Below are 17696 nucleotides of genomic sequence, written 5' to 3'. Positions count from 1 at the left end.
TCTGGTTGTGCCCAGCCTTTTTTTTTTTTTTTCCTGAGACCTCTGAGGTTTTCAGCCCAATGCCTTCCTGGTGCTCTGACCCCTGAAGCACGAGCTCAGACTAAATGAAACAAGAACTGAAAATCATGTATGGCGTTCACCACTAGAGGGCAGCAAAAGCTCTGTAAACCTGTTACTCCTTCACATAGGTTTGACTTAATCTCTGCTTTCCACTTCCACTTGTCCGACTGAAGAAAGAGTTCAGACTTTCAGACATAGTCAGTAGTAATTGTTGGGATCCTCGAGGTTGGTTTTTTTTTGTTGTCATGTGTAAACAACCTGGTCATTTTCCTCTGACCTCTGGCATCAACTAATGTTTTTCACCCAAAGAACCATCACTCACTGGGTGTCTTTCTCTTTTTACACCATTCTCTGTGATCTCTACGGGTGGGCGTGTGAAAATCCCAGCAGATTAGTGATGGGAGTTCCTTGTTATGGCGAAATGGAGGTGAAACTTCTTTCAGTTCCCAAGTGGTTCCTTGTATTTTAAGTCAATTAAATTCAGACATTATTGTAAAAACAAAATTTATTTATTATTTTTTACAACACTATACTATAATATACTATACTATACTATACTATACTATACTGCAATATGCTGTGCTAGTATAGTCTTAAAATATAAATAAATAAATGGATAGATAGATAGATAGATAGATAGATAGATAGATAGATAGATAGATAGATAGAGAGATTGATAGATAGATAGATAGATAGATGAATGAATAAATGAATAAATACTAGAGTATTGTATACAATGCTGCCCCACACAGGCCTATTCTATGCTGTGCTATACTACACTATATTTAAGAAAAACGTGAAACAAGACGCTAAGTGGAGCATTCATTCGATATACATCCATCTTTTCCTCTCGAACGTTCACATTAAACTTCAACTTCCTGTCTTGACCTGTAACACACCCACTGAAATATTTGACAAATTTAAAAGCACACATTGTTTTCTTTTCACAGGAATTTATTTACTGATATAGAGACATTAAAGGAGACAAAATATCCTCAGAAAGAAAGATTAAAGTGCATTAACAACACCAACAGCAGAATAAGAAATGCATCCCTGAGTTTACAGTTGGCGACTGCGGAGGAGAGACTTCTGTTATCTTCATGTCAAGACTTGAGGATGATTTAACTCACAATGTAAATGTGAAAGAACAAACACTCAACACGCCACCTCACGTGCTTCACTGTGTGTTGCTGTTCAACTCATCAGTACCAGTCTCAGTATTTTAAGTGTTTCTTGAAAAATGACTAAAAGTAAAGGTTAGATTAGGATAACTTTGATTTATCTGCAACCCAAATCAGAGAATTTTGTATCTCTACAGTCTGTAGGTGTAAAATAGATTATATACAAGCACAAAGTTCAGCTCAGGTCCTCAGTGTTCGGCAGCTTTCCTCACTCAGCAGGGCTGAACATTCCTGTCACTGCTGTGATCAGCGTTTTGTTCATAAGTGGTTGAAATAGATATCAAAAGTAATTTGAAGCAGTTCTTTTGAAGCAATGCTTTATGCAGTGTGACCAATGAACCTTCTCAGAAAACACAAAAACACAAAAAATGTTTTTCTTTTTAACAGAGTTTCTATACAGGGTGTAACGAGTGTATGAAGCCGGTGATGTGGCTTCATCATACTTTTCTTTTAAAGTACTCACTTAGGCAGTTTACTTAAGGATCAGAGCAACAGATCATGAAAACAGAATCAAACCTTAATAACAGTTGGCAGTGTTCGCATTTATTAGTATTTATTTTTTAAAATAAAAAGCTCAAATGAGGCGCAATTTACATAAAGTTTCAAGTCACAGCGTATGATTTTAGCATTTTTGTTTCAGAAAGGTTTCCCGTTTACACTGCAAAGTTTTGAAAAATGATGTCTATTTCTACGAAAATGACAGAAACTGTGAAAATAATGTAGTTTTCATGTTGGGCCACGAGTGGGAGCTGTTGCATATCTTTGTAATGAAACACACTCATGCGCAGAGAAAAACGTGATGTAAACAATAACAATGGCGAGTACACAGATATTCGAATGGACAGACGACAAAGCCCCAGGAGAATGTGTACTGGGAATCTGGACACTCAGGCCGCCATTTTTGTTATTTGCATATTTAATCACACGTGCAGAATAACTATATACTAAAGCCGTGGTGCGCATGTGAAGTGGCAGTGTTTTCAAAAAGTTGCCTTTCCCCCGTTTACACAGAGACGGAGACGGAACGTTTACAAAAAGTTCTAATTGGAGATCGATTTTACAAAAGTTACATTCTCTCCTGTCCACACAACAACCTGGCTTCATATAACCGCATCATTTTTGGCCTGTCATCCGCACAGCGGGTATTTTAGGAGAACGAAAACATTTTTTTAAACATGGGTTACAGAGTGGGGAAACTATGAAACGGCGCCTCAGCTTTGAGGGGTGGACGGACAAGATGTACATTTGCAGAAAAAACGATGATGTCATTGCCCCGCATCTCGACCATCTCCGCAACCTCACTTAACAACAACAACAATAGCAGACTACAGGTTCCAGTTGAGGCCAGATGTTGGATTCCTCAAATACGGTGATTTTTGTTCATGCTGTGACACACAGCATGAACAAAAATCATCATTCTTCTGAGTTTTTGGTGTATTTCTGTGGCAGAGTTACAGTGCCACCTAAAGGCCTGGCATATGTACTACATCGTTTTGAGCCGTGTCCATAGTGAGGTGTGAATGGAATGTTATTTTAGGAACGAGAGCGAGAATAAAGATTGCTTTGTTTCATGTGGACAGCAAATGGACACAAAACAAAACACAATGAAAATGTTTTCACTTGAAAATGTTGTTGTGTAAACGAGGCCTGAACCTGACATCTCTCTCTCTCTCTCTCTCTCTCTCTCTCTCTCTCTCTCTCTCTCTCTCTCTCTCTCTCTCTCTCTCTCTCTCTCTCTCTCTCTCTCTCTCTCTCTCTCTCTCTCTCCTTATATCTTCTTTTCTCTCTTTTCTTCCTTTTCGTCCCTTGTTACCACTGTCACCATGTCTTCTTCTGGTTCTTTCCCCACTAACAGAACAGAAAAAAACATAAAATCATCTGCAATTATTTCATTATTTACTTCTTTTCCAGCTGTGTCTTGAAACAGGACTTACCGAAGCACTTCCGGAAACTCTCCGATCTTTGCAGCATGATGAATAACAACCCAAACACCAGCAGGATGCCAAAGAAGCCTCCGATGGTACAGCCGACCAGGACAAAGTAGTTTAGTCCATTGTCTACATGTGAAGAAGACAGATGTCGATTAAACTTGATGAAACTTGAAAAAAGAAAAAAGAAAAGGAAATGGGAAGTTATTTTATTTTAATACTTCACCAAAAACATGGAGCACAGCAACGAGAACAGTGGAGTCCAGCGGCTGCATGCAAACAACTCTGGTGCCATTGTCTGAGTAAGAGGTTCCTTTGACGGTCCAAACGGCCACGATCTCTCTCACGTGACTTTCACAGCTTCCATAGAGCGCCTGACGAGTGGCACGACGGAATAGAGAGAATATGAGCACGGACAAATTCTGTGAGTTTGTTTTAGTATTTTAGTAATCAATCATTTTATGCAGCACCGTGTCATTAATTCCTCTGTCTATTTTTCTTTTATTTAATTTTGGCTTTGGGCCACAAGGTGGCACTGTTGTTAGCACGCTCGCCACGAAACCAGTTTTGAAACGTGTGAGCGGGATACTGCAGATCGACTCAGACACTGTAATGGCCATTCTCTCTTTTGCGCTATAAAAAAAAAAAGGGGTTTGTACAGAATGTAAACAATACACTCCACTTATTTATTTACTTTCATCCTAATAAAGATTTACTTTATTGATTCTCATTTTTATATTGTTTAGTGACTTTGTTTATTTGCATTTCATATTCTTAATTGCCTAAGATTAACCTTCGTAATCTTGCATTTCTTTATAAAGTACTGTGGGATGCCTTGTGGCTCTAAAAATAAATGCGCTCTGCCTTGCCTCTTTGAACTTCCTTATTCCAAGAAGAACATTTCAAATGAAGTTCCCCTGCCTGCCTCACACAACAACACTTTAAATAACAGTTTCTTCATCTGATAACAACAGAGAGTGATGCTAAACACAAACACAGAGTGCTGCTTGTGGACTTTGAAGTATGTACTGATATTATTTTTCAAAAGGTCCAACATAAATGTAATAATAGGTCATTTTTTTGTGCCCCCTTAGAATTCTTATGTGATCTGTTGTTCTCAGTGCAATGTATGTATGTATGTATGTATGTATGTATGTATGTATGTATGTATGTATGTATGTATGTATGTATGTATGTATGTATGTATGTATGTATGTATGTATGTATGTATGTATGTATGTATGTATGTATCATACTGTGTTAAACTTTTCATACCATTTAATATATGGGAAATTATCTGTGCATGTTTGATAAACAAACAAACAAACAAACAAACAAACAAATGAATGAATGAATGAATGAATGAATGAATGAATGAATGAATGAATGAATGAATGAATGAATGAATGAATGAATGAATGAATGCAGACCTGTCAAAAACAAGGCTCATGATCTGAATTTTAAAAAAAACATCAACAAGACAACCTCAAGTAAAACCATGAAAAGAACATGATGTGGCTGCACCGGTTCAGCCCTGATAACATCCTGTTTCGGTGCTGTGGCAGAGATCATCACCTGAGGGATGAAGTCCACAGAATCTCCCGGGCAGGTCAGGCTGTAGTTTCCATACGACAGCGTTACATTCGGGGATCTCCTCACCACTCCACAACGAAACACTGCAGTTTCTCCCAGTGCTGCCGTGACGTTGGCAGGCCGTGTGCGATACACCGGAGCTGCAGGAGCTTCCTGAGCTGGATGGATGGAGGCCCGCGGGTAAGAAAGGGATCGGGGAGAGTAAATGCAGAACACATCTAGACATCAACACAGATCAGTATGAAATCCAGCTTGTGATTACAGAAAAATATTTTTCTTTTGTAAACGCTGAGAGGAATTGTTGTTGTATGCAAACCAAGTATCCACCCATGTGCGTCAATCGCTAGAAGGAATTCAGCCTGAAACCCGAAGCTCTCGGACGACAGTCCAACAAGAAAAACGAAACTCTACATTTTCCTGCTTGGTTTCTTGTCAGGCAAGATATTTATGACAGAAGAAGGACAAAACACAAGTCCCTCTCACACCAAGAGGCTGAACCACTCTGTCAGACACAGTATGTAGTCATGAGAAGTGGTGAACTACCTGAGGATGGCGGGACCAGTTGGAGGACGACCAGAAGCAGCACGGAAAGACGTGAAACACCCCTCAACCTCATTATTTCTTTCTTCGGCGTCTTCTCCTCTATACCGCCGATCATATTTTACTCCATTGATTAGCCTGTGAAGATCGAAAAAGCTCATCATAGGGAGTTCAATAAATGTATTGGTATCCAAGATCTTCGGTAAATAACAGAATCTTCAGTCACATTAAATACTACAGTGATTTTGAGCTCTGTGGAGACTTCAGATCATTATTAATATTTACATTTGAGGATCTCAAATGCATAGTAATTAACTAAATGACATGATTATAAGGGGTTTTGTAATGTAACCCAGGAAAACTAAAGCTAGTCTAAATAAATAAACAAGTTAAAAAACAGGTTTCAGTCACACAAGTCGGAAAGAATCAAGTTTTACTCAAAAAGTAAATACTGGTAATTGAGTTTCTTAATCAAAGTGGATATAATATTATTACAAGTCAGTCCAGTGGTGGATTTGTCAAATCACTGACAAGTATTTAAACAATGAATCTACAAACAACATTTGTTTACTGAGGATTTCCCTGTACAGTTATCCATACGATGTCGTTTTTGAACGGAGTTTAATACTTTTGTCCTCTCCTAAAATAACCCCCCAAAAAAACAAAGGAGTTTATCAACACAGACCACACTATGAACTGGAAATCCCCAGCAGCTCTGGATCAGCTTCCTGGATAAGAAATGATGGCTCTTCTTTGGGGATAAATCCTTCAAATTAAATCCGCCGCTGTTCAAAGTCCTTTTGAGTGTGACACATATTTGTGCCCCAAAAACTTTCAAATGATTTTCCTCTGTTTACTCCCTCCGTGTGCGTCTTTGCGCCATCCCCACACCCGTCCAGGGCAGCAGAAGGAATCTGGTCATCTTCCTGATTCGCAAGGTGGATTTCTTGTAACAACTAACAAACAGGTTCTGCTGGCCCAACCCAACCGATTATAGCAGCTCTCTCTCTCTCTCTCTCTCTCTCTCTCTCTCTCTCTCTCTCTCTCTCTCTCTCTCTGTAACCTAGAAACCCTCTCACCATTGCTGGATTAGTTTCCACAGGTGAGGCTTGATAATTTGGTGAGGGTTCAACTTTTGGATCCTACGGTGACATTTAAGAGTCAAAAGTCCACGTGTTGTTGGACTGTGTGAGGACATTTCATACAGGACGGCCGAACATTGATCTGCTGAGTCAGAGGAACCAATGTGTCACACTGCCATGATCTAAGAATGATGATACTGAATCATTTATTTTGAAACACATGTAGAATTTTGGCTTATAAATAAGTCACCTGCTGTAACATAATCATAATGACATATTTCCAAAAACACAAACACACTCCTCCTCTGTATTCCTCCGGCCTCTGTCTTTCTTGTAATCATCTCAGTCGTGGAGAAAGACATGTAAATACTTGGGCCACACAATTTTACTTTTAAATATCCCCAAGTGTTTATGAAGAACATGGAAATTGTGTTGTTGCTGTCAGAAAAGGAGAAGCAATAGTCCTTCCATCTTCCAGCTGTCTTTTTTAATTCAAATTAGAGCCGTAGAGTGTTTTTGAAGCTAAATATACATACATAGATTTATGTATTGAATGCCTATAAAACAGTTCATATTTGTAAAGTATTGAGATCCTAAAAGGGGAAAATGACACTAGAGCTGCTTCTTGCCTTCAGGATGGTGTTGAGGAGACTGTTATTGATAGTGAAAGTGACGATTCCCTCCACTCTGTGAGAGACTGGACCACCCAGTGACTAACTGCTGCTGCTGTGGAAATATTCACCCTGTTTGAACCAACTATCGTCCTACGAGGTGGAGATTCACCGTTGAACTGGTATGTAAAGTCTGAATGAACACATGAATGTAACTGGTGGAGAATCTTCATCGTTGTGACTGTTTGGTTTATCCACCGCAGACTGAAGCAGGATTTATGTCTCTTATGTTTAATCACCTATATTCACCAGACTGGTGACGCCAAAGGCACTCAGTCTTCTTCTCGACTCTCTGCTTTAACTCAACTACACAGCGCCCCCTCTGGTGTGGAAGTGTAATCACAGCAGCAGCACACTGGGCCAAAGCGTTCACTCCCCTTCGGGTACAGAAACAATGTGTTCTAGATGATGTATCTCTCTCTCAATCTACCTCTCTCTCTACCTCCCCTACCCGAACCAGGGTGGGCTTCCAAGGTTTGTATCTCCCCCTCAATCTATCTCTCTGTCTATTCTATCCTTTCCACTCCTCTATCCCCTCACCCCAACCAGTTAGCAGAAAGCCGCCACCTCTGAGTCTGGTTTCTGTAAAGGTTTCTTCCTGTCAGAGGGAGTTTTTCCTTTCCACAGTCGCAAACAAATCTGCTTGATCATGTGGATTAGTTTTTTTTTTTTCTCTTTTCTCTGTTAAAAGCACCTAGAAATGACTGTGTTGTATTTGGTGCTATATAAATAAAGTTGAATTGAATTGAATTGATGGTGTATTCATGACAAATGTGGTTTGGAAATGTCAGATCTTCATATTGTTGGTTGACCTCCCCCCTCTCTCTCCCTGCAGGCGTGGCGTGCGCTGGAGGCCGAGGCTCTTAACTGAGCCTGCAAAGCAAAAGAATACATGGCGCTTCTGGGTGAATTCGACCAAGTCTTTCAGATGCTGTACGACAGCGACCCGGTAGGCTAACCACCAGTGTCACAGAAGACAGAACGTTAAAACTGCTTTTAGAATCCAAGCAAAGGAAAACTCTACTTACTGTTTTCTGTTTGGATCCATATAGACAGTAATTAAAACATGTTTGCATGCGCTGGTCAGAGCTGAATATGGCTTTTTACTTCAGACAGTCCGACCAGTGCGCTGTATAAGAGTCCCGAGCTGTTCGGACGGCTCCGGGTTCGGTCTTGAGCCTGGTTGCCTCAGGAAGTGAACAGGTTGTAAAAACGAACCTGCTGATCAAATACACACCGTAACACATTTGTTATTCCACAAATTCTGATGTTGTTTTAAATTCAAACCCGTTTTTTAGGAGTTCAAGAAGTTTTGCGCGACTGTAAACGATCGAGCGTCCGACGCGGTCGTCGCCTCAACCTGGACGTCTCTGGATGTCCTGAAAAGAAGAATCTGCGTCAATCAGTAGGTGTATCCGTGTTTTGGACGTTAGCGTCAAGAGACAGTGTCAAATGAGTGACCCCTCTCACCTCTTACAGATGGAAACTGAGAGATTCTCCAGTTTAGTCTCTCCTCGTTCCGATCGTCAAATCTGAGGTCCAGCTGCACAACTTGGTGAGTTTCTCTTTGGGGATCCAGGAGATGATGACTTTGAAACCACAGGTGGAAGTGAATTCTGAGCTTTCTTACGTAAACCCCTCCGTGTCTTCAGGTTTTGTCTTCTGCTGTGAACAAGATCCAAGAGACCACAAGCCAACTCCTGCTCCTGGTGTTGGACGGCAGCAAGAGAATTTATTGGTCTGCAGAGTACAGTCAGACGACGGACGCAGGTAGGTCACGATCAACACTCTTCAAATCGGAGCTCTGAGCCGTAACATCGCCACTCCTGACAGCTGGAACATCAGCCGGCTAAAAGAGTGTTTGGTCCATAAAGTCAGTGTTGTTTCATCGCTCTTTTATTTCCTGCTCTGGCACAGAAAAAGACAACGTGTTCCAGTGTGTTCAGGAAGACAATGGCATCAGAAATCTGTTTTTTTAGGAGTTGCCTCGCTGCCTGCCTGCCAGTTGTTCAGTTTTGTGTAGACTGACTCTACAAAGTGGTGAAGTCGTAGCTGTAAAGTGTCTTTTATGTGTTGGTGCTCCTGCTGCATGCAGCCTCGTAGACACAGTACTCACTTCCAGTTCCATCAGTTCCATTAATCAAATGCTCTAAAGCAGTGGTTCTCAAACTTTTTACACCGAGTACCACCCAGAAAATACTTGGCTCTCCAAGTACCACCATAATGACCAACACTATACAGTAGCCTAGTAAGCCTCAGCATTCATCAAAAACAAGGCAGAGGTTTTACTCCTAAAGAAGTATATTTAATATTGTCAGCCATTGTAACATTTTACACAGTTAGATTAGTAACACTACGCTTAAATATAGGACAATTAAAGACTGTACTTAAATAATAATTCAATTAAAATATATTGCACGGAAAAGTTAAATAAACATTGTACTTAAATAAATGAAAAACAAACGAACAAAAAACAGTTCTTAAAGATTAAATAAAACTGTACTGCACTTAAATGTTAAGTAAAGAATGTACTGTACTTGATTTAAAAAAAAAATCAAAACAGACTGCCTGAACTTCACACACTGCTGTATGGCTGCTTTCTGAAACAGAAACACACACACACACACACACACACACACACACACACACACACACACACACACACACACACACACACACACACACACACACACACACACACACACACACACACACACACACACACACACACACACACACACACACACACAGCACCAAGTACCACACTTGAGAATGACTGCTCTAAAGAATCCCATCACAATGGAAAACAAACGCTTGTCAGTATCCGGTCATGTACTAACTACACCTGGGGTGTAAAACACATTTTAGTTCAGGCGTCACATGCAGCCCAAGCTCATCTTGAGTGGGCCGGACTGGTAAAAAGGTGCCATGATAACCTCTTTATTTTAAACTTGAACGTTTTTCTTTGTTGTGGCGCAGAGTATGTTTAATGAAAACGTCTATGTTTTCACAAAACCAATCACTGCTGAAAATGCCTATCTCAACATAAAGCCAGTTTGAATGAAACCTTCAGGTGGAAAGAGTAAGAGGGGTTGGTCTTTGGAACAACTTATACAACGATAATTAAAAAAATAAAATAAAATCGAATACGACAAACACATTGAGAAGGTGGTTAAAGCTCACCAGTAACTGTGTTCCCTTAGAGGACAGTTTATCTTTGGTTTCTCAGGAATGGCAAAGAAAATGCAAGTTTTTGTTTCTGTTACTTCAGTTGCAGAAGCTTTACGTATATATCACGTACATGGTTAGACAAAATAAGTTTAACTTCACGCCAAACCCCTTCCGTATTCCTCTGTTTTAGTTTTTTTCATTTTTCTTTGTTGTTGCATTTTCTGTTGTTGCATTGTGTATTTGGTTGACCAAATAAACCATTACTACTACTACTACTAAAATACAGTGAAACTTCTCCTCTAGCCATTGAACAATGTATTTTTTTACAATCTCACCCTGACGGCAGAGGCGAGTTTGAAAGCAACGAGGCAGCAGTGTTTTCATGGCAGCGTCACAGATATCTCAGCTCGGGTCTCTGTGTTTTGTTGTGTTCAAAACTCTTAAGTAATTTGTTGAAAAAAAGAATCTATGTGTTCTTTGGGAATTTTACCATTTGCTTGGTGGCTTGGTGAATGAGACTGGAGCCTTATGTTTGACACCCCTGGTCTAGTATCAACATTTATCTCAGCGATCAATCTAAAATAAAGCTCATTGTGACAGTTAAAACAACAGTACCACTTCCTTATATATATCTATATATATATAGATATATATATCATCTTGAACACATAATGTAGACGCTGGATTCAAACGTTTGTTACACAGAGATATACACTGAGCCTGCAGCCAAGGATTTCTCTGTTGAAAAGACCGAGCAATATGGAGCAAAATACCATGTTTAATGTCTCTTTAATATCGTTACACTTCTTAAATACTTTGTGATGATGTTGGAGTTATATTTAGCTCTCGGAGGCTGCACCCAATGACGAATGCCTGGCATTGTTGAGCTTTGTGTTTGGAGTTCGTGCTTTGACGTAGAGAATGAAAGCTGGCCAAAGGTCTCACCTGAAGATTAGAAAGACGTGCAACATCATGCCATCTGCACAGAAGGAAGCCAAGATAAAATCTCAATGAGCCACAACTTCCTGATTTAGAGGTTTTGGTCATAGTTGTTGTTTCTCAGTGAGTCACATTTGGCGGTGGGCTTTGGGGGTCCACTGACCCCTCCCACCATGAGCAATCTAATCAGCTGGCAGACTGTGTATCAGTCTTCTTGTACTCTTATTGGGAGAGGTGGAATGTATGTAGTTAACACAAACAAAGACAGATCTTGAAGCAATCGCAGGATGATGTGTTTTGAGGAGATGATCGTAGTTCTGCTCGTTTTGATTGTGACGCCAGGTAAGAGGAGCTTATTTTGAGTGTAAATTAAAGTTGATGTTTGATAGTTATTTCACTTTATAGTGCAAACATTTTCTGCTGTAGCATATTCTCTATTTAGCGCTGCTTTTACGTGACAATGCAGAAAGATTTTGGGGACTTTCCAAAACTGTAAATATTTGCAACCCAGTCAACCTCAACCTTCTTCTTTTTTTTTTTTAAACCTTTTTTTTAACTCTGTGACAGTTACTTAAAACCTGTTGACATCTTTCACTGGGTGCGTTCGACTGAAAGCTTTCGGTGCAGCAGTGAGGGCTGTTTCGGGATTTCTGTCTTGTCTTGAAGTTTAAATTTGGAGGTGGCACAACTTTTGGGTGTGTACACTTACACTGTTTTCAATAAATGGTACGAGAATTGAAAAGTTGTACTTCAGTGTTAAGGCGTTGACACACTTTGATCGTGGTCCCTGATTCAGAAGTAGAGATCTATGATCTAACATTAAGTATGAATATGTAGCAGTGTTTCTGCACATTTTCAGAAAATGATCACAAATATTTGAAAGGGAAAAATACCCCACACACATCTACCCATCTTCTATACCATTCAAACCTGCCCAGGGTAGCAAGGCGCTGGACGCAATCCCAGGATACACCTGGAAAGGTCTTTCGTCCATTACAGGGCAAACAACCACACACACACACATTAACACCTCGGAGCAATTTCAGGTCCTCAGATACACGTTTTTGGACTGTGGAAATAAACCAGAGTACCCGGAGGAAACCCACACACACACGGGAAGAACATGCAAACTCCACTCAGAAAGGCCCCAGCTAGTATTTGAACCCGCAATCCTCTTGCTGTGAGGCGAGAGCAAGAACCACTGTGTCACATAGAAGGTGGAAGAATGGAAATCAAATTGATGAAAGTAAAATATACATACAAAATATTTCTAAAACACACACACACACACACACACACACACACACACACACACACACACACACACACACACACACACACACGTATAAAACTAGTAAAATACAAAAAAATGAATGTTAGTTAATTTGTAAGATTTAAATATATTTAAAAGTGAGATAATTTAACTGGAGGAGAAGAAAAGCATTAACAGATAGTCTGAACTAAATGAAAATATAAATTACATTAGTCAATGTTATAATGGGCTAAAAAAATGATTTTTAAAGTAATTTTTTAAAGTAATCTACATTAAATACACATTTGGCTTTGCACCCCTGTCAGTTAGACCTTCTTCATATTTTATATTGAGCACTGAGCTTTATAGAAGAGAAAAGAAATACTTCGTTACTCCCAGAGAGAATTGTTTTTTATTTTTCTGCAGTGTTCTTAATTGTGGATGTGTAAATCTGATAAAGCGACGGATGTTTTCGGATCTTTCAGCGGGGACTCAGAGTGCTGATCGCTCCGTGACATTTGAAAACTCAAGCTATTGTGCTTCAAAGGGGTCGTCTGTGGAGTTGGGATGCTCCTACAGCTACCCAGCTGGAGACGTCATTAGAAAGACTGCGTGGTACAAGGGTCAGCTGAAGGACGGCAGATGGTCCCGGGTGGCGCTCTCGCTCCTCTCGTCATATCAGAACCGGTCTGAGTATCGGGGTGACCAGCAGCGCAGCTGCACCCTGGCTATACACCACCTGCAGGAGAGCGACACTGGACATTACTACTTCAGGTTTGACACTGACGCGTATGGATGGCGCAGTAAAGCATCGACGCATCTGTTGGTCACAGGTAAAATGACTCCCGGCTGAGTTTTGCTCTTCAGTTGTTAACATTTCCAGCTTTTCCTCACGTCACTGTTTCTGACGGTCAGAGCTGAAGGCCCGAGTGTTTCCTCAGAGAGTGAGAGTGGGAGACCACGTGACTCTCCAGTGTCAGGCAGACTGTGGACTCTCCAGCACGGTGTGGTTCAAAGAAGGACAAAGAGTAACTCAAACGGAGTTCCAGGCTCGGGCAGAGGATGCTGGGGAATATGCGTGTGCAGCGGAAGGGCAGGAAGCGGCACAGTCGCAGAGTGAGAGTCTGGATGTTCAGCGTAAGGAAATTAAATCTTGCTCTCAATGAGAATAATGTTCTTTATTTGGACTTTGATATGAACAAGTCATCTTTTGGAGGAATAGATAGCACCTAATAAAACTGTTTGTTTATCCCACAGATTCTCCTTTTAATGTTTCTGTTGAGGCGAGTCCCGCTGGTGTCCTGACAGTGGGCAGGAATGTGACTCTGACCTGCGTCAGCGTGGCGAACCCTGCAGCCGGGCGATACGCCTGGTTCAAGGTCGTCTCCAGGTCCCAGCTCCAAGTGGGCTCTGGACAGGTGCTGCGTCTTCCGTCTGTAGACGCCTCCGATGCTGGACTCTACTTCTGCCAGGCCTGGAACCGCCTGGGAGAAAACAACTCAACCGTACTGCTGCTAACAGTGGGAGCCAACAACAGTGAGTATGTAGGGAAGATAAATCAGGCACATAATTCAAATAACTCAGGCGTTACAGTCCAAGCGTTGCAAATTAATTTGAATAAAAAGGATAAAGGAAGAGCAGAGCCCTGCGATGGACTGACGGCATGTCTCTTAAAAGTTACCCCGCAAAGTAAATCATGAATGATTAAGATCAAGTTTAAGGTCAAGGTTACTTCATTCATACCTGAGGGTCATTTTCTTTTTCTTTTTTTCGGGCTTTATGATGCATTTGTCACGTCATTACAACAAACACACAATGAACCAGACGGGCAAATGCTTGGTCAAGTGGCAGAGGAAAAAATAAAAAACAGACAGACAAAACAAGTGTTCAGTGTTGCACCATTCACCAATAAGGGAAATAAGATAAGATCAAAACAAAAAACATCAAAATAGATTAAAACTAACCACAATAAAAACCTTAGAGATAAAACAAATTATAAATATATATATACACCTGTATATAAAAGACCAGGATAAGTGCATGCAATAAAATACTCACAATAATAAATAGAGCTAAGAAATAAAATTAATAAATAAAGTAAGTAAGAGGAGATAAAGTGCAATGTCGCTGTTTCTTGTTCAGTTCAGTGACGGAGGCATGATAACACTTTGTCCTGCACCTTGTGACTAAGAACCTCCGTCCAGAGGGAAGAAGCTGGGATTCGCCTGGTAGAGGATGGGAGTCACTACAGGGTGTACAGGGACGCTGGACACTCTGTGACTCTCCAATGAAAGAGTCCATGTTCTTTCTTCCACAGTCCAGAAACATGAGTGTGAGGTTAACTGGTAATCCTAAGTAGCCCTTCGGTGTGAATGTGAGTGTGTGTGTTCGTCTGTCTCTGTGTGTTTGCCCTGTGATGGACTGGTGACTTGTCCAGGGTGTCCAGGGTGTCCAGGGTGCCCTCGACCACATCAGGTGAAACACATCAGGGCAGGGAACAGCAATCAAACACGAGGAGGGGAAGTCAAGGAGCCTGAAAACGAGATCTGGAGTAAGAATCTCACGCAACCATGACAGAGTTGGTTTAATGACCTTCTGCTAAAAGTTGATTATGTGAAGTTCATGAGACTTTCAAAGGATTTCTGGTTATTTTTAAGTCTGGGACTGATCGTATCTTCACTTTTTTATAGATGGATGCTCCTCCTCCTCCTCCTCCAGCTTCTCCAAAAAAATAATGTTTAATATGAGTTCAGGCTGTATCAAAATAATGATCAGATCTAAACATTTACAAGTAAAGATTTGGATGACAGAGATCACTTATTGATTAAACCACATTTGATTACTCTGTGTTTTCATTGTTTTTCTTCTCTTCCCGATCAGTTACCCGCTTCATCCTCCTCACTGGGATTGCCGTCAAAGCGTCCATTCTTCTGTTGCTCACGCTGGTTTTTATTTGGGTTTGGTAAGTGGAAGTAAATAAATCAGGTGCATTATGGTAAAGGTAAAGTCCAGCATTCATAATGTAAATGTGTTTGTTTCTTTAATAGCAGGAGGTGTAAACTGACTGAAAAGAAAAAGGTAACAAGTCTCACTCAGTTTGGTTTTTTTTCGTGAAAATATTGAGTTTGAGACTGAACGTCCATCCATCCATGGATGATCCATCCATCCATCCATCCATCCATCCATCCATCCATCCATCCATCCATCCATCCATCCATCCATTTTCTCCCGCTTATCTGTTTCCGGGTGTCAGTCTGAGCACCGTCACCCAGATCACATTGCACCGATTAAGAACCTTTCCTGCGGGTGGTGAGCCCACGGCAATGGAGGCTGAACATGTGATTTTATTGTGTTTTGTTTCAGAGGCACGGTCACGACTACGAAAACGTCAGGTAGTGATACTTTATTTAGAAAGTGGGACTTTTAAGTTTGTCCTTTTGAGAGCTTATTTTCTTATGTTTCATTCCTGAAGGAGGCGACGGTGTAACTCCCCGGCTGACAAAGGGGTGCGATGCATTCTACCTTGATGAGAAAAAGATGTTCACAACACATCTCATCACTGATTTCTTTCAGGACCACGACTATGAAAACGGGCGACCAGTCAACAAGTGAAACAAGGGAGGAGAAGCGCTGCAGGACGAGGAGAAGAAACATTGATAAACACAGTGATACGCTTCTGAATGAGACTGAAAGCATGTGGTGCATGACACTTATTACAGTTACTGGATCAAGTAGTAGATCGAGTGTGAGTGGATTTATGTCTGTTTGCTTGCTCATGTGGAATTGTTGGTTTTTCTCTGTACAAGTGTAAGAAACTGTTGTATTTGTCTCTATAGAAAAAAAAACAACTATTAAATTGAATTGAACTAAACAGTTTCTGAAAAATTCCTGAAGGGCAAAAGGATAAAATATGGTGTTCTAATATTGTGCACAAATATTACTCTGTGGTCTGTTTCAGTCATTCACTCATTATCAAAGTGTGATATTATCAACTGTAAGTGCTTCACTGCTTCTGCTACCATGGGGGCGGGGGGGGGGGGGGGGGGGGGGGGGGGTGCAATCTGCAGCAGTCATGCAGAACGCAGGACGACACGCCTGAGCGGGAGAAAAAGATCCGTGAAGTTGAACCTGAAACTTGGCAGTTGAATTAAAATGCCCAATGTGCAGAGTTAAAAAAACAAAGATGAATACAGAGAGCAGGACAGGGACAGACAGCAGCTCTGCAACCGTCTTTATGTGGAGATGGATTATTAATTTCATCGCAGAATTGAGGTATTAGTGTGTTTCTGCCACAAGTAACGGTGTTACAGTAAGTTCTGAGAGGTCGAAGAGTTAAAAATATCAGCATCAAGTCAGCAGACATTGTTTCTTTCTCTCTCAGTTCAACAATCAGTCGGGTGGGTGGATGTTATGGAAAAACACTGGCCACGTTAGCCCTATAATGCTTTTAAAAATACATGATTAATAAATATCACACCCCTAGAAATGATGAATTGCTGACTGTTAATTTTTTAACTTACAGAGCCCATTGTGATTACAGCAGGATCTGCTGCCCCCTTCAGTTTATATTATGGATGTACATTTTAGTGAAGGATTTATTACATTCAGCTGAATTCTGCTTTCAGTTGCATCAAAGTTTGGCTTCTCTAACTCAAGACATTGTGAAGCAAGTTGCAGTCATTCAGGTTATGAAACAGCAGAATATTCTGAATTCTAGAGGCACGAGTGGGTTGATAAAGAATGTCACACTGGGCTAAAGTAAGAAAGGACAGACAGATTGAGATTCACGCGTTCACACAACATATAAACTTAAAAGCATGTCTGTGCATTGAGGGAGAACCGAGTAGTAAATGAAAAAAAACAAAAACAAAAACACTTTCAGGCAGGTGTGGAACATGCAAACAGCACACAGGCACCTGGAATCTTTCTACAGACCTTTTTGTACTGCAGTACTGTTTCAGCAGCTTTCCAATATCTGTCTTTATTAAGCACGTCTGAGTCATTTCCCTCCTGAAAACAACATTTAAAACATATGATTTATTATTTCTTTAGAAAGACAATTTAATCTACTATCAGAATCAATGTCTTTTTTTTTTATTATCATTTTAACATCATTTTCATCATTATTCACCAAATTATGTAGTAAATTATTCTCAATAAGGAAATATGTCCAGATTCCTGCATCTGCCTTTCTTTTCAATTCCACTAAGTGTCTGTCTTGAAATAAATATGTGTATTTATGATTATTAGTGATATTTGTGGTGTTGACCTAAAATGTT

General features: G+C 40.5%; 2 protein-coding genes across 4 annotated transcripts; one reads left to right on the top strand and one right to left on the bottom strand.

Moving 5' to 3' along the window:
* Positions 1–1005: 1005 nt before the first annotated feature.
* On the bottom strand, positions 1006–6342 carry LOC308114333 (uncharacterized protein). Its single transcript, XM_080471131.1, has 6 exons — positions 5988–6342; positions 5306–5440; positions 4745–4920; positions 3396–3543; positions 3176–3298; positions 1006–3089 (listed from the first exon to the last, which is right to left on the bottom strand). The coding sequence occupies exons 2-6, from the start codon at positions 5418–5420 to the stop codon at positions 3010–3012; spliced, it is 642 nt and encodes a 213-aa protein (XP_080327257.1). The 5' UTR covers positions 5421–5440; positions 5988–6342; the 3' UTR covers positions 1006–3009.
* A 4820-nt stretch (positions 6343–11162) lies between these two features.
* On the top strand, positions 11163–16285 carry LOC308115174 (cell adhesion molecule CEACAM6-like). 3 transcript variants are annotated; one of them, XM_080472563.1, is made up of 9 exons: positions 11163–11507; positions 12903–13250; positions 13333–13554; positions 13675–13953; positions 15298–15379; positions 15465–15495; positions 15781–15809; positions 15890–15923; positions 15991–16285. In XM_080472563.1, exons 1-9 carry the CDS (start codon positions 11453–11455, stop codon positions 16027–16029), a joined length of 1119 nt encoding a protein of 372 aa, XP_080328689.1. In that variant the 5' UTR covers positions 11163–11452; the 3' UTR covers positions 16030–16285. The 3 variants fall into 3 exon arrangements, with proteins under 3 accessions (XP_080328689.1, XP_080328690.1, XP_080328688.1); XM_080472564.1 differs by lacking the exons at positions 15781–15809; positions 15890–15923 and having other exon boundaries at positions 11345–11507; positions 15991–16166; XM_080472562.1 differs by lacking the exons at positions 15465–15495; positions 15781–15809; positions 15890–15923 and having other exon boundaries at positions 11345–11507; positions 15991–16279.
* Positions 16286–17696: the final 1411 nt, after the last annotated feature.

This window comes from Lipophrys pholis, assembly GCF_963383615.2.
Source record: "Lipophrys pholis genome assembly, chromosome: 9".
NCBI lineage: Eukaryota > Metazoa > Chordata > Actinopteri > Blenniiformes > Blenniidae > Lipophrys > Lipophrys pholis.
The sequence above is the reverse complement of the archived record's forward strand: the minus strand, read 5'-3'. Positions and strand labels throughout refer to the sequence as shown.